Source organism: Xyrauchen texanus, chromosome 15 (genome assembly GCF_025860055.1).
Source record: "Xyrauchen texanus isolate HMW12.3.18 chromosome 15, RBS_HiC_50CHRs, whole genome shotgun sequence".
Taxonomy (NCBI): Eukaryota; Metazoa; Chordata; class Actinopteri; order Cypriniformes; family Catostomidae; genus Xyrauchen; species Xyrauchen texanus.
The window spans coordinates 4565732-4588114 of NC_068290.1; the positions used below are offsets into that span (position 1 = coordinate 4565732).

Consider the following 22383-nt stretch of genomic DNA (forward strand, 5'->3'; position numbering starts at 1 on the left):
ATGCTCGTACAAGTGCCAGTGTCCTGCTCAGGAGGGACCAACAGCTCAGTGTTTTGGAAGATCCAGAATGGCTAAAATCGCTTAAAGCACCTTAAAGTATCTTTAAAGCTGCAGTGTAATTTCTGACTCGTTATTGACAAAATAAACATTGTTTTCAAACAGCCTTCCAAATACGTATAACCCATCTGCTATTGATAGAAAAAACAGATTTCATGAGATTTCAGAAGTTTAATGTGTACATACCTTTGCGGTGGGCTGAGTGGGAAGTGTGCTCATCAGTGATGGAGGTGGGGCAGTGTTGCTCAGCAGGGTCTGTGGAGAGGTGAAAAACCGAGAATCTGGTATATCAGGAGATGAAGGAGAATAAGCCGACTGAGATACTGCAGGCACCTGGTGAGCGCTGGTAACACATCCTCCACCTGATGGAAATAATTACAATATCAGAGCAAAACTATTTGCATTAGTAAGGCTGTAAAGACTGAACATCAAACAATGTATCTTTCCAGTGCATGGGTCATACTATTTATTTTAGATTTTGTTGAGCGTGTGGAGGCTTCACACTATTCTCCATGGCATCCATGGACAACTCGCCATGAGAGCGAGAACCACACATTATAGCAACCACAAGGCGGTTACCCCATGTGACTCTACCCTACCTAGCAACCGGGCCAATTTGGTTGCTTAGGAGACCTGGATGGAGTCACTCAGCACACCCTGGATTCAAACTCACGACTCCAGTTGTGGTAGTCAGCTTTATATATATTTTTTACATTCAATTTATCATTTTATTTATTTATTGATAAAGCCGTTTCATTGCAATGGGCATTAAAGGTCTACCATTACTGGTACTTCGGTTTAGATTAAAAAGGAACCAATTGTTTTTGAACCACTATACATCATAAATGTGTATAGCGTGATGTATATAGATATTGTCCAAATATTTTTAAAATAACAATATAATGTTTGTTTATATCACCTACCCCTTGGTCACAGTGTTTCTCAATTGGTTTTGCATCAGGACATACATTTACATTAGACATAATGTGGCAACCCAACACAGTATCAAAATTGCCAACTAAACATAAATTATTCACTATAATTCACTTCCAAAAAACACATTGTGGTTAGTACAAACCACGTTTATCCTTGCTGCAAGTGAATAAGAATATAAATGAAGTCTGTCTGACATTTTCTTTATCTTCTAGTAGATTTGTTCATGGTGGTCCAGAAGAGCATGTCACACAACCTGTCCATGTTGGTATCTGCCCAATCTGGCTAGCCTCAAAAAACCAAAAGAGCCAAAATACTGTAAAGTTTAATTGGACATACAGTCTTTGATGTAAACGCTTTTTGTCCTTGCTTTGAAAAACTGAGAAGACTTTATTTTAAGACTTTATTAAACTAAGTTAGGTTAACTAAGTTAATACCATAATCATATTTTACAATACTATACCAGCTAAAGTATCATGATACCACACAATAGTGTGTTAATTCTTAACAGTTTGTCATAGTGGTTCTTAGAAACTAGCCATTCCACTTATTGCTCGGAAAGTGGTGAAAATAACTGACGGTTGAACTGGGAGAAGGCTCAAATTGACTAACTTGTTACCAATACAAAAAAAAAAAAAAAAGTCACCGTATCAAAACAATTCAAACGGCAACGCCTTTAAACATTTACTCCATTATTTATGTGATTATTTGAATGTTGGTAACATATAAATAAAGACACTGTAACATTGAAAAGACTCTCCTAGTAAACAGCAACTCAAATGCAGATTACACACACACACACGGGTAGATCGCACACCTCAGAGGCATGATCAAACCTATCTGGGCTGCATTTTCCAAAAGCATTGCAAGCTTAAATTGATGGTAGAGACCATTGGTGCCAATCATAAATGCAAAGTTACCGCCACTGTGCATTTGTAATAGTTTTTGCATTTGTCGATTTTTCCAGAGAAACTGTAAGTGTTAAGATAAAGCATTTAGGTTAAATGAAGTGGCACTAACCCGTGTGTATTCTGCAGAAGCCATGGGATGTGTCCGAAGGCGTTTAATAATGTTGCTGGGGTTTTCCCCTTTGGCTTGAAATCTTTGTAGGCATTCATGGCCGATGGGTTTTTCCGGTCTCATCAGACAAAACCCAAAATAATTCAAAATCTCGCTCCATGAATTGTGCTATTTAAAACATTTCTCACTCTCCAAAGTTTTATATAAATCCATATTATCCATAAGGAGACATGACTGCCAAATGAACATGCTGGGATTCAGATGTGTGTGTTTGAAGCATGGGAAAGCAACACATGGGAAAGGCGACACCATTCAAAAAGACTACTTTAAAGGTCTGATTCAAATGAAAGTTTTAGCGAAAATAATTTACTACTGCACATACAACATAATGTAATTTACGGTACTACTATATTAACAGTACTACAGTTTAAAAAACATTTTTGGCACCACTAGTATTTTGAAGCTTTATTATCACGATACTACCATAGCACCGGTATACCATGCAACCCTTCTATGCATGACTAGCTATAGTTAATTCCATTTAGCATTGTTCATTCCCTGCTGTCCATGCAGAAGAGACATGTGACCGGCGACCCCCAGTTTCTCCTCCAGCTCCATCACTCTGTAACTCACCTCTCCCTCCGCGTCCTTTGACAGTCTTGGCTCCTCTGCCCCTCGGAGCCGGAGGGGCCAACTCAATCTCATCCTGGGGCATTTGGGCGACTTTCTGTAAGAAGACCTTCTCTAGAGATTGTGCCATTAGCACTATATCATCTGTAGGCTGTAAGAAAACATTCTCTTAATGGGCCATATTCTACACTTCTTTTTTACTCTCTCTCTGTCTCTCTGACCCTTAGAATTAAACAGGCTACTGTACCTTTAAGACTTCTTTATGTCAGTAACTTCTGTTATGTTTGGCTAAACTCTTTGTTAACATGTGAAATGAATAACAGCTAGTGCCGGGTGACATATTGAATATTCACATTACTTGTCTTTGCAATGTAAAATCAAGCAGCATTTTTGCTATTTTGATCATTTGAAATTGCCGATAGTGGATTAATCGGTCGATAGTTTTTAAAATTGATTTACAGAATATTCAAAAATATCAAATATTCACAATATTCAGTCTTTGCAATGTAAAAAGAAGGACCATTGTTGATATTTCTATCATTTTAAATGACGGATAGAGGATTAATCAGTTGATAGTTTTTTTTAAATAGTTTTTTAGAATGTTAAGAAATATTCTTAGACCTTCCTTACTATGACACATCCCAGATGCAGTTAAGTGTTCAACCAAAATCCCAATAATATACAGAAAAAAAATCCACATTTGGTGCATAACACAGGACCTAACGCTAGTCACATTTGTCTTTGCATTCCCTCGATTCAAATTAGAACACTAGATTATCAAATTCAAAATAACAAAATATGCATTGAAGTGAGGATAAAGGTATGGAAGAGTAGTGTCAATGATGAGAGATTAAGACCCAGCAAATCCCAAACAAGTACACTTTGTTCTTACGATAAAACCACAAATAAAGCTACAGCAATTACATGAAATAACCATGTTCAAGGCTGTATTTTCCTGGTCTAACCTTTAGGTAATGAATAAACCACTGCAGAATGTTTCCATGGCAACTTGTTTGTGTCTGCACACACGCACACCTTATTGTAGATGTAACAGTTGGTGAACATTGTGTTGAAGTCCTGCAAGCATTCGCTAGCACTGCGGTAATAGTCATTCTCCAGTCGTATCTTGATGGTACCCATATCCATTGGCTGTTTTATGATCTTATGGTAGTCCTGAAAGCAAAATAGGAAATTATGTAATTAGATGGCACATCAGATTACTTTGTATATGCATTCTCTTCTTTAGCATATTTGTGTATATGTATATATTCATTAGCATCATCTTCATTGGCATATTAATATAAGGTGAGTATTTAATGACAGAAAGTGAGCATTTACTTACAGGTAACTTGAGTTGGGTCGCATCCACCGGTTCATGAAAAGGCCACGCGAAATGATGCCGCCACAATGCCTTTACCAACACCTTGTAAAGGAACTGCAGTTGGTTGGTTGCTCGTCCCTGTCGACTGGGATCCTTCACCTGGGGCAGTTGGGATCGAGGAGGGCCGGGCAGAGGCGCATGGGGTAGAGACAGACTCTCAAAGCCCTCGTACAGCAGCGAGGGTTTCCGAATACGCTTGCCGGAACTCTGTTCCATCCCACTTATGACAGACAGCCCCACTCCCACAGAGCTGCAGTGAACAAAACAAGAGAAACATGGACAAACAATACAATCTTAATATAGAGAAGTAGGGGTTATACATGCCGTTACATGCCAAGTTTGGTGGAAAAAGTGTGTCCTTAAGTGTTACTGCAGTGATGTGGTGTGTTACGACAGGGTTGGAAATCCTTTTTTTTTGTGTGGGCAACCCAGGTTCGATTCTGCCTTTTGACCAACTTTTTCTTCCATCCTGTTTCCTGTCTCTACTCTTAATATTTACTTTAATACTACTTATAATAATACATAAAAATCAATATAAAGGTTGATTGCCTACCAGTGATTTGGTCACGGTGAAGGTTGGGGAGTTGAAAGGTTTGATTCGGGTAAAATTAACCATGGTTTTACTCTAGTAATATTGTAGTAACTATAATTTTTGGCGGAAGCCATAGTTTCAATTCAATTAACCATGGTGTTAATACAGTAATATAGCGTTAATATAGCAACTGTGTTTAATGTTGTGGTTACTGTTATTTTACTACAAAATGCCATGGTGATATTATGGTTACTGTAGTAAAACAATGGTTATTTTTTGTAAGGTAAAGATAGGGTTAGATTTAGGGGTTGGTGTAGGGTTTCTGTAGGCCTCTAAATAAACATACTGCAGTGATGCCACTATACCGTATTTTATTTCATTAGGGGTGCAAATACTTCTGTTAATACTTTTTCTGAAGACAGACACAAATGATGATAAATGCCAAAATATTGAGTAATCCATAATTTTGTAGAAGGTGTAAAGTACTATTTTTTGCCTATGATTGTGGAGAATCTAGATTCTAGCACATATGGTTCCAGTGTGTGTGTGTTTTAGTGGGCTAAAGTACAGAACTGGCAAGCAGAAGGTTGCTGGTTCGATCCCCACAGCCACCACCATTGTGTCCTTGAGCAAGGCACTTAACTCCAGAGTGCTTTGGGGGGATTGTCCTGTAATAAGTGCACTTTAAGATACTTTGGATAAAAGCGTATGCCAAATGCATAAATGTCCCTTATTCTTAAATAGTGCATTTGTAGACAGTATTTTCTGTTGGAAAAGAAAAAGTAGCCTCATGCCATGTGCCCAACATTTGGTTTTCCAACATAGAAAATGTGTAAAATGTAACAATTTACACAGAGCCCATTTGCAAGCCCCATATCTCTGGAATTTAACCATACAGGGCCTTAAAACTTAAGATACAAAGAGAAACCTTTGTTCTGAACCAGAATCTAAAAGGATATTAAGATATATGTAATACTAATGGAGTTATAGGCACCCCAACTTATGTTTGACAAAAAGTGTTTTTGTTCCAACACCATTAACACAACAAGGGGTGACAGTCAACTTGTTTTATTAACAGACCTACTTGTCTCAGTGTAAAAATAAAATAATGATGCTGCCATCTTTCTAAGGTTATTTTCTTTATCTGAACTTTTGCTCCAAAATCATAGGTGAAAATTTGTATTTTTTACCCTCCCCCCTCTCAAAAATAATGTATTACTCAGTAAATGTTGAATATTGCCATTTAATATTTAACTTTCATCATCATTTGTTTAACTTTAACCAGTAAATCAGATATCAAAACCACAACTTTGAGCCGGGTACATCTGTTAGAATTGACACAGAATGACTCATTACATATTTGTTTAGATTTTACTATACCTACGTATAAGATTTTAGAAATTTCAGGTAAGGGAGAATGAGAAAGTGCTTTAATGATCATGAAAATAATTATACAAGCAAAATTTTATTTTGTGGTGTAATATGATCCAGACATGTTCTTGTCTGAGATAAAAAATACAGTCAGACAGATGTTTATGAAATAATTAATGACACTTCAGACAAAATTCTACACTGTACAGTACAACATACTTTATTGTGGGTGTCATCAGGTCTTTTACTCGATCTACCCCAACTATCCACGCCACACTATACAGCCTACTTTAATGTGTGATCACATGCACAGAACAAACTTTGCATAGATAAAACAGCTTATATATGGTACATCCGGCGCAGTACATGCATACACACAAATTGTGCAATCACCACCATGCACAAACTAATCTAATGCACAGGGAAGTTATTTCAAAGCTTAAAATGACCACATTGAATGCAGGTTTGTGCAAAACTATGCATAAAATGTTACAAATGTGTTTACATTTCCCTTTACAAAAATGCACCATTGCAACTAGCTTTTAATAAAATGCCATATTAACTACGAAATATCCTTTAAAATATTTTGCCTAAGTAGCATTAAACAAAAATGTCTTTTTATAGACCGAGGTTCTCTATACTCCAAGTTACCTGCATTTAACAAAAACTGATATTTTACACCAGTAACTATGGTATTTTGACGTGAACTGTGGTGACCATATGTGTAAGTGTTACAGTGCAGTAGCCCTTTAAATGCTGAAGATGGCGGAGAAAACTGATGCAGTTTCGACCCCTCAACACAGGGATGCTCGGTGCATGCTGCCGTTCAAATGTCTGAAACTCATTTAAAAGGATACAAAATCCAGTTTTATTCGAGGTTTTAAATTCCACCCCCTATTAAAAGAAATACGCAATGTAAACAAACGCTTCCTTCCTCTTTCCTCATCCTTTGTGATCAGAGATACACATGTGATTCGTTTATAGACTCCGAAAGCTCGCCAATACTACCTGTCAAAAGACGGGTTGACGGCTGCCTCCATAAGGATGGATCGCGATTGTTTTACGGTACGGGATCCTGCGGCTTCGCCTCCGTTTTATCTCGCTCTGCTCGAGCTACCCCGCGCCGTCCAACGAGCAAATGGCGCCTTTCAATTTCCGCTCCCGGGTTTTTATACAACCTCACTACTGGCCAATAAAAAATCGCCCCGCCTTTGAGTCCGATTTCTTATTGGCTGAGTTTGAAGCCCCTCAAGAGAAGGATACGCCCATATACGGCAGAGCGGAAGTGAGGAGTTTGTGTATGACTCACGATTATCATCTGGTGAGGATTTTATAATGCTGAAACTGTAATATTTTGCGATTTATGTATTTGGCACAGTGCGTTTTAATGAGACTTTACTCAGAAAGACATTATTTAATTTAGGAAACAAAGATATATGAGTAATTTATTCTTCTTTATTTTGGTGGCTGAATTTCGTATTCATATAACCAAAAATTGTGCCTGCAAGTTCAAGAGTTTAAAAACGTTTTTAACCTACCAGACTTTTAAATTATATTGAATAAATTAAATGAATAATATAGAATTTGATAATATAAAATAATTAGGTCGAAAATTTTGTAACAACAATTATTTGGTACTACAATAATTTTCCAAACTTGTATTTTTTATGGATGTATGCTGCAATTCTTTTTATTATATTCTGTACAGTATACATGTGTTATTATAGGTAAATACAGGTAAAAAAAATATAGATATATATATAATAATTTTGCTGTTATCTTATATATTGTTTAGTGGCCAGTGGAAGCTTGCGACAGACCGTCGAAAATAAATAAATGTATTTTTTTATTTGATTTTAAATTGACTTAAATAATGAAGATAAAGGCACCCAAATAGTATGTAAAGCAAACATTTGCAAAATGATGGAAAAGGTTTCATGATAACAAGTTATTATTACTCTTTATAAGTCATTAACAAGCAATATATACAGAATTATAGATAATATTTAACACATCACTAGTTAATACAATCAAAAAGATAGAAATATCATGAAACTTTGATTCATATATTTTCATGCATATTAATCTGTAATTGCATTTAGTCATATGCATACAATGCAAAAGCATTTTATAATGTTTGCTAATGAAAATTATAAAGCAATAAAGTATTCTATAAAACATTAAAAAATTGCACCCATTGAATTTTTTTTTTTAATTTTTGCTCTGCGTAACTTTACATCTATGACACACACAAAAAGGTCAAAAAAGGTCATAAGAAATAAACATAAATAAAGTAATTTTCTTGCTTGTTTTACTACGCAACTTGTCCTTCTGTCTAACAGTATATGGGAGAATCTCACAAAACCGAGTTATATTTCATTGCAAAATCAAAAGAGAGAAGAATAAATATTTTTCTTAAAGGAAATTAAGCTTATTTTACGACCTTTAAGATACCAGTTTACTACCAATAGATTACTAATGGTGATGTTTTTTAAAAATGTTTTGGACAAGGCTACTGTATGTATCACATAATACACATGCAATGTAATCCATGTCCAATGGATATCTTTGTATACACTGTGTAATATAATGTGTGCAATACGTGCAATATTTACTTTTTGGCACACTATATATATAAAACTGGTAATCAATGTGTACTTTTGTCTTCTAATTCTTCAAATTATGTCTATTTATTGTAATGTATACAGTGAATAGTGTGTAAAATGTGTATCTTGTTTGTAATGTAGACTATTAAACAACAGTTAGTTTGGGTCCTGGAATCTGATTGGACGAAAGGTGGTCCAAGAGTTCTGATTTCTCACACCATCAGCCCTGGGACACTTTACTGCTTGTATCACTCCGCTTGTGTTGGCTTTCCCAACTAAAGTGTAAGAGCAGATAGATGTGTGAATTTTTCATTTATCCCTGTGACATTAAAGATTTGAGCCAGCAGGTGGTGACAAAAGATGGTTTTGTGTGTGCTATGAGCGAGTTGAGCTGACGTTTGACAAACTGCGTGTTGTCAGTCTGCAAATTTCTTCAAAGTAATCTGGAATTGTCTCTCCCTCCATGATTGTACGGATTACTACTACGCTATAGCTGAGAAATAGAGTTAAACTAGCAGCTTCACCATTACTGCCGATCACATCTGTGAGTCGCAACATAGTATTTTCACACTCTCAGATGAGTATTTTCACACTCATCTGGTGAAGATGAGAATGCTTTCTATGTCCGAGTCAAAATAAGAGTCCCCCAAAAAATATACAATAATGAAACTGGCATCCTCCATGATCACACGCTCATTCACATTCTCTCTCTCTCTCTCTCTCTCTCACACACACACAAACGCACGCAGGCTTGGTCACATCTTTTGAACTGGCAAATCCTGAATTAGTGCCGTAAGTAGTTCCACACACAAGAGCACTTCTAAAAGCAATATTAAAGATATTGCTTTAAAGCTGAAGTATGTCATTTTGTCAGCATTAATATACTTTCTACTATCCCAGATTAAAATGCTGAGACAACATTATGTAAGTGTGGCAGCGGGGGTGTGGTCAAGCGTCCATCCGGGGGAGAAAGCGGTAAGGGCGCTTGCACCTGAGCTAAATTATGTCTAACACCTGTCTCTAATTTCAGTGAGCATGGGGAGAGTGGCATAAAGACGGCCACAGAACCTCGAGAGAGACGTCAGTCTAGTGTTGGCGTGGTCCAGAGAGTCGAGAGAACTATTTCGTTACCCGAGTTGCGTTTATGAGAAGTTTGTGTTACGGAAAGTTGTGAGCACTACTGAGTGACCATTAAAGAACCTTACCTGAGTGGAACGGCTTGTCTTCGTGTCCTCTTTGAACCTTTACGGTAAGCCATTCATATGCTGTAAACTCTGTGTCTCTTTAGGGCTATAAAAATGACTGTTTGTTTTGAGTGACCCACTTAGACCCAGCCCAACAATGTTACTCAACCAATTGCTTGAGTTGGGGGCGGGGCTATCAGACTGTTTGAACTACAGTAGACGAGGGACTTATTCAGAAAGCTGTTTTGAAAACATTGTTTATTTTTGCAATTCCGTTCGGGGTGCTAGTGACAGAAATTGCATTCTTCCGCTTTAATATATGTACCTAAAAACATTGTATTTCAGCATACAATATTACAGAAATGAGAAACACCACTGAGAACAATGGAAATGAGATTAACTGGAAAATACTGGAAACATTATTTTTAAAATCATTTCTTAACGCAAAATATTATTTTTTATTTTTTCCCATTCGATTTTGGGGTGAACTGCAACCTGGACATGATTTTGTGAGATTCTAACATATTCTTTTTGATATTTACACCTAATTAAAAAAGACTAGCATTTATATGATTGAGCGGATTATGTATTGATGCATTATTAGAAATAATAGAAAGATTCGACTATCCCTGCTTCATGGCCACTGTTGATATCACATGGTAGCCGAGACTAAATGTAGAGCTGGAGACGTTCATCAGGGGTCGGTGTTTGTGGCATCCTTTGTTTTGCGTTGGATAGAAGCATTCTGTTGTCTCACAAACTCTGCATACAATCCTTTCTTTGCCAGAAGTTCAGTGTGGTTGCCCTGCTCGGCCACTTCCCCTTCTCGTAGGAAGAAAATGTGATCTGCGCTCTCGACCCCGCTCAGCCCGTTACTGATGAGCAGCACCGTGCATTTCTCCATGTCCTTTCTCAGAGCGCTGTACACCTGAAAATTACGTTATTCATGTGTTAAAAAGTTATAATGCAACTTCTGAACAAATACGGTGCATAATGGCTGAAAATATTGCGCTATATTTTTCATCAATATGGTCCAGCTCTCCTCTTACCCTGTGTTCACTCTCTGTGTCCAGCGAGCTTGTTGCATTATCGAGCACTAGAACCTGCGGTTGTCGAATCAGAGCTCTAGCGATGGCGATACGCTGCTTCTGACCTCCGGAGACTTGACCGCCCTTCTCTCCTGCATCTAAACCACCAAAAACACGTGTTACTTTCTCAAACAATTATAAATCAGTGAATCTGAAAAGAAATAATCTGGATAAATATTATCCGATGAGTACTATTAGCACTCTTAATCTAGACGTGCGCAATACAATATTAGAGCATCAGATGTGCTTTTTATTTACAGTTAGAATGGTAAAAGACTCACCTGTATCATATCCTTTAGGAAATGTATTCAAAATGAACTCATGTGCATTGGCAAGTTTGGCAGCTGCGTACATCTCTTCATCAGAGGCATTTTCTTTACCGTATTTGATGTTTTCTCGCACTGATCGAGCAAACAGAACTGGCTCCTGTGACACCACACTAATCTGAAAAGGGTGCAAATTGAACTACATAAGCAAATCAAGAATAACCAGTCAATTTTATTTATCTTCACTTTGATATATTGGGTGAATCTCACACGTTTCAAACAAAAATCAAAAGAAAGAAATAAGATGTTATATTTTGCAAAAAAAATTAAGCCTTTTTGTAAGACTTTTAAAATATGCAGCATTATGACATTATTTTCATAAACATTTAGGCTTCTCACTTTTTAGTGAGAATAGTTTTTTCACATTCAATCATATATATATATGATACAATGTATATTTGCTGACTGAATACTTTGCTGCACAGATTGCACTGTATAATTTTATTTCTGTGTTCTTTTTCCTTTTTATACATTTTTACTCATTTTAAAATATCTTGTATTTTCTTTATCATTTCAATGTAAATCACTTTGAATTAACACTGTGTATGAAATGTGCTATATAAATAAATTGCTTTGCCAATTGAAAAGACATTATTTAATATAGGCTACTGTATACTATGCTTTTTATGATTTCTATGGTGTTAATTTCCCCATTTGGGTAAAAAAAAAATATATATATATATATATATATTTATTAGGGCTGTTGATTTAACGCATTAATTCAGTGTGATTAATTTTACAAAAAATAAAGCGTTAAAAATGAATCGTTAATTAATCGCACTTCCCCCGGACCATAATAAGGACGATTCCTGAGAAATGCAAGCTTGTAGTACCACCTGTTTACTCCAGAGGGCAGTAAGTGAAATTTCAGCTGTATGAGCAACGCACAGTTTATACAGTGAAGAAAACACTTCAGTAGGCAGAACAACAAACATGCTTACGTTCTTGCGTTCTTAACACTCGAAGGAGCGCAAATGCAATCTAAGGGATCTCAAGATGTGTTTAAAGATTGAGTATTAAACTATATTTAACTGGACACCGTGAACTAAACATTTTATGTTTATGGCGCAACACACCCGAGACGTCTAAAGTAGGTGTAAATTGATGGGCCCTTAAACAAGCCCTCATAATAAATCTCCAACTGATTGACAAATTCACTTGTGTAATGGATTGCTGTGAACTGAACGCCAATGATTGACTTATGATCAATAATATGGTAGTAAACAATACATTGTATTCTAAAGCCACTTTTTGTATTGTCTTATCAATGATTAACTTCTGCCACAAGAATGTAAAGCATTTTAATTATCTGAATATTTTTTATTTTTATATATATATATAATTTTTGAATATTTAAAGATAACTATGTATGATTATATATTGATATAAATATGTATAATCATTATATATTGAATTATTGTTATATGAGGGGCTTTCTCAGCAAATATTTGTATATGCGATTAATTAATTGGGACACCATGTAATTAATTCGATTAAAATGTTTAATCGATTGACAGCCCTAATATATATATATAAGCCTGTTTTTCCGGACCAGTTCACTTGTTTCTTTTGCGAGATCTGCCAACATTGCAATTGGTATATCACTCACCCATAGCACAGCGTACTGTCATTTAAAAAAGAACGATATACACCGTTCATTTATTTAGTTCTAACCAGTTAACATCTGGAATGGATGCTGGATAACGCCAGAACCGGAGCAAAAAATTACTGTTTCTGCTCAGAACGAACTGAAAGGAAACAATCGAATTCTCATTATTGTAAAAGCGGGAAAATGTATTATTTAAATTGTAAATTACTTTTGTAAAGCGCAATTGTAAATATAAAACACGGTAGCATTTGTTGTACTTAAATTAACAGATTTTAATTAGGTCTGTCGATTTAACGTGTTAATTTAGTGTAATTAATTATATAAAAAATAACATGTTAAGAAATGTATGCAAGTAATCATGCCCCTTGACGTGTATGTAAATTACATAATAACAGTACAGATTTTCCTACCATATGAGCCGCAAGTGGGCGGAGATATCTACTAATGTTCATCACATACATAAAGCAGTTGTAGAGGTGCAAACAAAATCACTGACTTTTTCATGCTTGAAGTACATCAGTTTTTTACAAGCCGTGTGAATAGGTAGCAGCGTGCCTCAACAAACCTCACACAAGCAGTCCCGCCAAAGAATGAGATTCGCTCACTCTGAGGAAGCAGAAGCAGAAGTACAACGGGTTGGCAAAACACAAAAGAATGCAGAAATCATGCGACGTGATTTTGAAAGTTTCCACTACTTGTAACTTGACAGAGCGTCCTAAAAACGTGGCGTTTATGATGATGTCTACCAGCGAGATGGTCCAAATGCATCCGTCTGCAGCACGCACGTTCATAGAGCGACAATTAAAAATAGCACAGGCGGAACGAAAGATTGCACTTAACCGTAATGAAAATAATGTCACAATTAAAAAAAAAAAACATTTTAAATTATTATGATCATTTATTCTGAAAAATTTAAAATGCTAATAACACATTGGTATCTAACATAAAGTAAGATTACCTTCTCATGCAGATATTGGTCTTTGTAGGCTAGCAGTGGTTTTTGGTCCAGTAAAATCTCTCCATTATTAGGCTGGTAAAATCTCTCCAATAAACACACAAATGTGCTTTTCCCAGCACCTGACGGTCCCACTAGAGCAGTGATCTGACCTGCCTTCAGCTCGAGAGAAACATTCTGAAAAAGACCAGCAACAAACATAGAACCATTATAAAAACATACAAGCAACTTTCTATATTTTTTAATACAAATACAGATATTTTGAGTGGTTTTATAGCTTTTATTTATTTCTTTTCAATTTAGAGTTCAATATGACAGACATGTTCTAGACAGGTAACTAGCAAATATACAGACAGGACATTTGCTGGGCATTATCAATACAAACCTTCAGTACATATGTATCTGGTCTCTTTGGATAAGCAAATGTGATATTTTTGAATTGCACATGTCCTTTTAGAGCTTGAGGAGCGAGTGATCCATCAGGAGGAATATCAGGCTTACGGTCGACATACTCGAAGATCTTCTCTGATGCACCAACGGCCTTCTTTACATGCGGCCAGTATGACATCAGAGCCTGTCACAGAAGTAGTATGTGTTTAGAGGCATAATAGCAAACTAGATATTTGCTTGCTTTGCAATTTTGGGTATCACTCATGTCCATAGCACAAACAGAATGGAATGAGATACGCACCAAAGTTTAAAACACTGGATTAGGGGATTGTTTATATTGATAACAACAGACTTTGTGTGAAATATTACCTCCACAGCAGTCGTGAACTGCAGCTCATATAGCACAAAGGCCACCAGATCACCACTACTGACATCACTTCCTGTCACAAGCCGCCCTCCATAATACAGTATACTGACTTTTAAAGCCAGACTGGACATCTAAAAAAGGCACATTTGATTAGAAATGCAAAATATACATATCCATTAATACTGTGCTAAAATACCAAGTAATTTTTCTTAAAGGTACAGTTCACCCAAAATGGAAATTCAGTCATTATTTGTTCACCCTCGTGTTGTTCAAATGTTTGCATTCCACTGTTTAGAACAACATGAGGGTGAGTAGATAATGACATAATTTCTATTTTTGGGTGAACTATCCCTTTAAGTTAGACTATGTTCAGAATGGAATCCTAGAGTAATGCTTTTCTCATACTACGCAATATATACTGTATACTGCACACTACATTTGAATCCACAGTAAGTACTTCTGGTTTCTGCTGGAAATGGAAGGTCAAGTTTAGCACATTGCATTGTGGGATTTATGGCACTTTTCCACTGCATGTTACGGTTTGACTCGACTCAACTCTACTCGCTTTACTTTTCTGAGCTTGCTTTTCCAGTGCTGTTTATTGCCGCCTCAACGAGGGTGGGATTATAGGCTGATCGACATAGTTGCGCCGCATCTACTGCTGTGACATCATCTTAAATGCAACACAAAACAATAACACAACCGCTAGCTGTTAGCTACTAGGTCATTGTGGTGCATAAAGCAGTTGAAAGTGTAACAGTTAAATTGGCCTGGTTGTTTTAGAAGCAAGCTTTCTAGTAGCTGTTACCTAAATAAATGAAGCTTTCAAGCAGAGTAGAGTTAACGTAACAAAACATACCATCCTCCATCGTGGACTCCAGCTGTGGCTGAGTCCAGGGGACTCTCCCTTCCATTGCTCTCCAGTCTATATAGCGTCCATTTGGTCGAACCACTTCCACCTTTCCTTGATGGTTCTGTAGTCACTTTAAAAACAATTTTTACTTTTCCCTACACTGTTGGTAGGTCCGGTGGTTGCCGTGTCTCAGCTGTGCAGCCAACAGCTGAGACACTTCCTGAAATATATTTTCGTTTAATTCATCGCTAATGTGAGGAACATCTGCACCTCGTTTATTGACCACGGCGTGGTTTTTTTACAATTCGAAAGTCGTTTGAACAAATTATACTGTTATCGCAATTGCTAACTTCAAAACTAGCGGGTTGATGTCCTGTGTCGAAAATCCAGTGACGCTGGTAGTGATGATTCTCCCTGACCAATAAGTGATCTGCAGGGTTTTGACGTCACATTTAGTATCGGCTCGGCTCGCTTGGAACCTCGACCGAGGTGGTATTAAAAAAAGTACTAGGTACTATCCCAGTGGAAAACCCCCAAAAAGCAAGCAGAGTCGATTTGAGTCAAGTTCTGCAGTGCAGTGGAAAAGCCCCAATAGTATCTCATGCAGTGTTCTCTACTCTATACTTTGGCAAATGTCGAAGATCAAATGGATATTCCATGCATACTGAAAATTTGCATGCATATTGCATAGTGCAAAAATAGTGTGAGTAATATGGAAGTATGCTATTCCAAACATACGCTTAGTGCCAGTACTAACTTACACTATTGGTCCATGTAGAGGCAGCATAAGCTGCGGCTTCCACTTTGTTCAGTGCATACGTCTCCTCTAAGCGCTTCCTGTATCGCTCAGTTTCTCCGTCCTCATTAGCAAAGCTCCTGACTGTCTTAATGGAAGAGAATGTTTCCGTGGCAACATCGTTGGCCTTGGCGAGAGACTCTTGCACTTGTACAGAAAGTTTCTGTAGGAAAAACACATTTGCACGTGAGCACAACAGCTTTCAATGCAGTCAGTCACCGTTAACTTTCATTGTATGGAAAAACAATGTGGAGGCTAACATAATCTCCTTCTGCATTCCAAAGAAGAAAAAAAAGTCATACAGGTTTGGAACGACATGAGGATGCGTAAATTATGACAGAATTTTCATTTATGGTGAACTACCCCTCTAAATCAATCTGTATGTGATTTACCTGGTAGAACTGGCCAGAGAATTCTGGAATGATCCAGATGATTGGGAGGCCGAGAGCGGTGAAAATGGACAGTCTGGTGGACAGCAGCAGCATGGAGCCGAAAAGGAAGATGACACGCATGAAGTACCACATGAGAAGACTCAACTTCTCACTGAGAGACTCACTCATGGTGTTGGTGTCCGTTGTGATACGAGACACAATGTCCCCTGAAGAAGAGGACAGTAAAAGATTTGTATTCAAGCAATAGAGCGCAAAGTAATAGCCAGCATATTTACGACTGAGCTACCCAGGCCCCATTTATTCTATATATTTATATAAGCTACTAATACAAGTGTATTACTCTTAGCTCCTTTAAATTAATTTAAGCATGTTTAAATCCAATGAGCAGAATTTTGCATGACAGTTATAACAAAAAAATAGATTAAAATCTATCTGAAGCTAGCGGCACTAATGTTTACAGAAGTTTTACCTGTTGAAGCTTTATCGAAGAATGGGATATCCTGTTTGAGCACCGACTGGAAGACGAGACCTTGGATGGACGTGTGTATTCGGCTCATGGTGATGTTGTAGATGAGGTCGCACACAAACTCGCACACAGCACTACAGAAAACAGGTACTTTTATCTTTGAAGCATCTGAGGAACTGTTTATCCTACTGATTTCTTGACTAACATTTCAAACAAACACTACATACTATTCAAGCCTGTATAAACATGTGAGTATGTGTTGTTTGGTCCTGGTCTCACCTCATAACGGTCATCAGTGTCATGACAGTGATAGCGTGATTAAATGCCTCAGGTTCATCTTCATTCATGATCCAGTCTGTCATTTTACCAGTGTAATGGGGAATCGCCATTTCACCTGCGAGGCAACCAGAGAGAGCAGGATAAACCAGATAATTCCAGAACATTACCAGTATTTTAGTAAACAATTTTATGTCATTCAATATATAAAATATAAATATTAGGGATGAGACGATATGGTTATCTCACAATTCGATTCGATATACGATATGAGTTTCAAAATTCAATATAATCTCAATTTGATATAAAAACACTTAAATTACAAAATATTCCAGATTTAATTTTTTCTAAAAAAAAAAATGTTTTAGCAAAATACTCATTTTCAACAAAATCTGTCCTGAAAAAAGTATGTGAAAATGTACATTTTATATTTCAATAATTTGTTTGTTATCATTATTATAATCAAAATGTAACTTTATAGAAATACAAACATTCTTCATTATATTAATTAACATTATATCATGAAATTGTATATATAATAATGATATCCGCTATAATTGTTTGAAATAATGTGAACAATTTACAAGCAATACCATTGAGTTTACATTCATTTGTATAAGAAACGGTAAAAAAGTACTGTCACTTTAAGAGAATCAACGAGCGGTTCACAGTTTTCCTGACTAGCGAACATTAACGAGCATCTCTCAGTTTCTGTAGCGCATCCATGCTGCGTGAAATTAAAATGAATATTCATTTGTACTTTTTTATCTGACTGTAAAGCACAGAAAGGATATTAAAACACATTATTCAATGATTGTGGAGTGCACCTCATCTTTGATGGACACACATTACACGGAGGAAACAATCCGCTTTAATCTCATGCACTTTTCATCAAAACAAGGCGAATTTCCAGGTATTCCAGTACTTAAATTTCTAAAAGCAAAATGTAAGCTCTTTAAGGACCTTGTGTGAACCCTGTAAACAGTGTAGAAAAAATGTGCGGTAGGTGTAAAATCAAGTGATAGAGAGATTATGATGTTTGACAGGTTAATGAAATATCCTTTTGATCACAGAAAACCACGTTACAAGAGAGTTATGCCAAAATATGGTTTGTCATTTTTTTGGTTTGCGATATATCAAGTCCAATCCCTAATAAATATCATCCAGGTTGGCATGCACTAGTAGAAAATAAAGATGTTTTTGTTTCAGTATACTGTACTGTATATGCTCATGACAGAATAGGCAGGCAGATATATCGGTTTTACCGATTAATCAGAGCCGATAGTTGCTTTTTAGAACTACCGGTTAACAGTAGTGATGAACATTTTGGCAAATTCTTTTAACTGACTAACTGCGAGTTTTAACCATTAATTAACTGGTTAACTGATAATCCATGACTTAAACCAAAGTGACCAAACAGGCATGACAAAGCTCTATACTGGCTGAAACAAAGCAGGCGCACATGACAGATGTGCATACGCAGCAATAGTTATTACATGACCAACCTTATATTTCCTTCTCATATTCCGTAAACAAACACATTTTGAATGGATCGCTTGTACGCCAAATTAACCTACGAGCGGATAACTTTAACAGTATGATGGAAGAATAAAAACAGTCTTAGACTACCTACAAATTATGCTGCTGGGTCATCCTAATCGTTTTTGTTTAGAAAAATCAACATATATTTACATGGGCAGGGGTCAGTATGGTACGCAGCTGGTTGACATAGGTGCGGTTCTGAGAATGTTGAATATTATAGTAAAAATATAAATATTTTAAAATATCTAAAAATCCTTTAAAAAAGATGCATTCACCTGACAAGCAGCATATATGATGTGTATACTTGCTTTTAGGGAAGTATATTTTGTATTTTTGTTGAAAAATACACTTATATTTATGATACATTTTCTTAAAGCAAGTCTAAATATATTATATGTTGCTTCTCAAGTAAATGTGTCTTTTTCGAAGGATTTTTAGACCATTTTAAATGGAAAACAAGAAAAAAACTTGATAACAATAGGATTTTTTTTGCTGAATTAAACTTAATAAAAAGTTGTTTTTCCTTTAATTTAGTGAATGTCATTTAGAGGTATATTTAAAAGATGATTTTGTCCTCTTTATTGTTAGCAAGCATGTTTAATACAACCTTTAAAGTCAGGGCACAAGCTGAATAGTTTAGGTTAAGAGCTAATGATTAATCGTTGCAATAATCACCCGAAAAGTCAAATAATCGTTTGAATAATCGTTAGAATAGTCGATTATCAAAATAATCGTTAATTGCAGCCCTACTTTGAACCCTGGTATTACCTAATGAAGACACAACCACAAAGAAGAAGACGGCTGCAAAGCGCCCTCTGAAAGGCTTCATGTATCCCAGCAGTCTTTGCAGCGAGGCCTTGCCCTTTGGCTGGGTTTCTTGCTTTTTGGTTGTCGGGAGGATGTTGGGCACATAGCGTTTCCACAGCAACAGAGACAAAGCCAACACCACATACCCCTGCAGAATCTGAAATATAATCACATTTCAATGCAAATTTTGTAAGGTCTTTTACACCTTAAGACATTAAAGAATAATTCAATAGACAAAATGTACATTTTGTCATAATTTACACCCCTGAATTTAATTCCGACTCCATATAATTTTTTAATTTCTGCTGTGAGATACATAGCTCTCAAAACTCATTTGCAGTCACCTTTTCAACCTTTCTGTTTCACAATCTGTCACATGACACGCAAGAACCAATGGCGTTTGGTGTCAATGACTAAGGCTGGGTATTGATCAATGCAGGGTGTTGAAATTGTATACATTTAAGTTGATATTGCATTTCCATATATTTTGCATGCAAACAAAAGTATAAATATAGACGACATGAGGGTGAGTAAAGAATAACATAACTTTAATTTGGGGTGGACTATTACTTTTAAAAAACTCTTCTAGTTTTTTGTATGCCATTTAAAGGTGTCAAAACACATGGACAATCACACATCTTACCCCTTGCCAGGTGTGCCAACCCCATACCAGCTCCACAGTAGACCTGCCACAAGCCCAGAGAAGGGTGATGTACACTGGGTAGAGAAGACCGTGAACTCCAGCGGTCTGCACACCCTCGAACCCTTTCATCCATGTCGGGCTGCCGGAAAAGGTGAAGGCAAGGAAGAGAAGGAGGCAAGTTCTGATCAGTCCCCCAGCCCACAGTGTGATAAAGGAGTTATTGATGAAGGACGGGGACAGCTGGATGGCACCTACGCACATCACCGCACATGTGTCCACACACAACACCAACACAGCAAATAGAGGGACGGCCATCTTATCCTTCATCTCAAACAGCGAATATTTTAATGAACACCCCTAAAACAAATGAAATCACAGATTAAATAAACGTTGCAATGACAATCCGCAAGGAAATATAAAGAAAATTTAAATAAAGCAAACAGAAGAGCCTTATAAAAAATACTTTGTCAGTTCAGTGATGGTATTAGATGATAATACTGTGGTACTCTGATATATACCTTGGACCATGGTACCAATTATCACATACCATGGTATTTAAATGGCCCTCCAATACCATGGTATAGCCCAATGTCCAAGAAACCATGGTAACAGCATGGTACCATACACAAAAAACATGGTAATGCCATGGTGAATTTTTGCAAGTGACATAATATAGAAATAGTTTTAAAATACCATGGATTTACCATGATAACATGTATAAAAAATTATAATAATTTACATTTTTTATCAAGTTTCCATGTCCAAAAGCATGCTGTTAACATGATTGAATTCCAAAAATCATGGTCTCATGATGGTCCCATGTCCAAAAAAATAATATCATGGTACTTTTTTAACAAGGAAGAATGCCATGCTATTAAAGAAGCAATACAAAGGTACTTTTTTGTAAGTGGACTCTAAACCACTTTCACTTTCATTCTCAAGTATATTTTCATTTATGTTCAGTGCTTAATCCTTTCTAATCAATGCGTTTTATAAGGTAATTCACTTTTAAAAGGAAAGCTGTAAATATATATGGACTATCCAGTATAATGTAAAAACTGAGTAAATACAAAGACTTCCAAGCAATTCAATCTTTCAATATGGCATTTAAAGGACCACAACACGTACCTTGTGTAATATGCACCTTCTGAAAATATGTTGTAAAATGACAGGATTCAGTGTGGTCGACACGTCGATTTAATACATTCTGTCTTTTTTTTTTTAAATCATTAAATAATAAAAATAGTAGTTGGACAAAAGCAACGCGATTTTTCTGCGCTCCACGCAGCACAACATCTCCCGAATCTGAAACCGAAAGTAAGATCTGCAAGGAAAATCCCGTGAAGGATAACTAATGAATATTAATAACGTAACGACGTTTGGTAAATAAACCAACCCCATTGGCTGAAAGGCAGACGTTGGTAGGAGGGCTTGGTTCATTAATATTAACTATGTTCCGTGACTAGAACTCTACTAAGCGACGTCACAAAAGCCTAATAAATATACATGAGTTATGCATTTTGTGTCCCGCCTCTCTACAGCCGAACAACGCACTGGATTTTGGCGATATTTGACGGATTTTGTACAGGTCTATTTTATTTTACAAAGTGTAAAAAAATGAATTTTTATTTACGGGTGTTTTTAAATAGAATTTCATTTCATAAAACGATATTAAAGGTAAAAAGTGTATATGACAGAGACACAGCAGTTTTAAGGTGTTTTGTTGTTTTGTACACTCTTGTACCTCTATTTGGGTATTATAAATGTACATTTGATAACAACTTTGTCTCACTGTAAAGTTTAAACGGACATGCTTGTCGCCTGAAAAATGAAGAAATCAGGACAGAAATGTGAAATAAGATGCAATTAATTTTTTTTTTTTTTTTAGGTTTTTAATATTATAATATAATCCTAAATATCTATAGAAGCTATAATAATAATATTTATAATATACAGTATATAATAATTTACTGATTTCAAATATAATACTGTATTCTGCTAATAATAATAAAACTAGTAATAATAAACAATATTATAATAATATTATATTCAAATGAGCTGGATTTAAGAAATCATTGATTGTGAAGTGAAGCAGTTTCATGTATTTTAATTCTGTTCGGCAAAATACTTCATGCTTTCTGATTCATTGAGGGTAATTC

The 22383-nt window shown here is 36.2% G+C and overlaps 2 protein-coding genes across 4 annotated transcripts in view; both read right to left on the reverse strand.

The window, feature by feature from the left end:
- The window catches only part of brd2b (bromodomain containing 2b), a 22134-nt gene extending 15071 nt beyond the window's left edge, over positions 1-7063 (reverse strand). For all 3 annotated transcript variants that reach the window (XM_052144439.1, XM_052144438.1, XM_052144440.1), the window contains exons 1-5: positions 6933-7063; positions 3983-4271; positions 3676-3813; positions 2644-2791; positions 244-419 (exon numbers count right to left, since the gene is read on the reverse strand). In XM_052144439.1, coding sequence (XP_052000399.1) covers positions 244-419; positions 2644-2791; positions 3676-3813; positions 3983-4271; positions 6933-6964 — 783 coding nt within the window. In that variant the 5' untranslated portion in view covers positions 6965-7063. The remainder of the gene's footprint in view (positions 1-243; positions 420-2643; positions 2792-3675; positions 3814-3982; positions 4272-6932) is intronic.
- A 2713-nt stretch (positions 7064-9776) lies between these two features.
- On the reverse strand, positions 9777-21523 carry tap1 (transporter 1, ATP-binding cassette, sub-family B (MDR/TAP)). Its single transcript, XM_052144880.1, has 13 exons — positions 21353-21523; positions 20225-20581; positions 19543-19738; positions 17236-17350; positions 16960-17090; positions 16491-16696; positions 16064-16261; positions 14452-14580; positions 14078-14266; positions 13696-13869; positions 11084-11246; positions 10764-10900; positions 9777-10642 (listed from the first exon to the last, which is right to left on the reverse strand). Exons 2-13 carry the CDS (start codon positions 20549-20551, stop codon positions 10409-10411), a joined length of 2199 nt encoding a protein of 732 aa, XP_052000840.1. The 5' UTR covers positions 20552-20581; positions 21353-21523; the 3' UTR covers positions 9777-10408.
- Between the last annotated feature and the right edge of the window lie 860 nt (positions 21524-22383).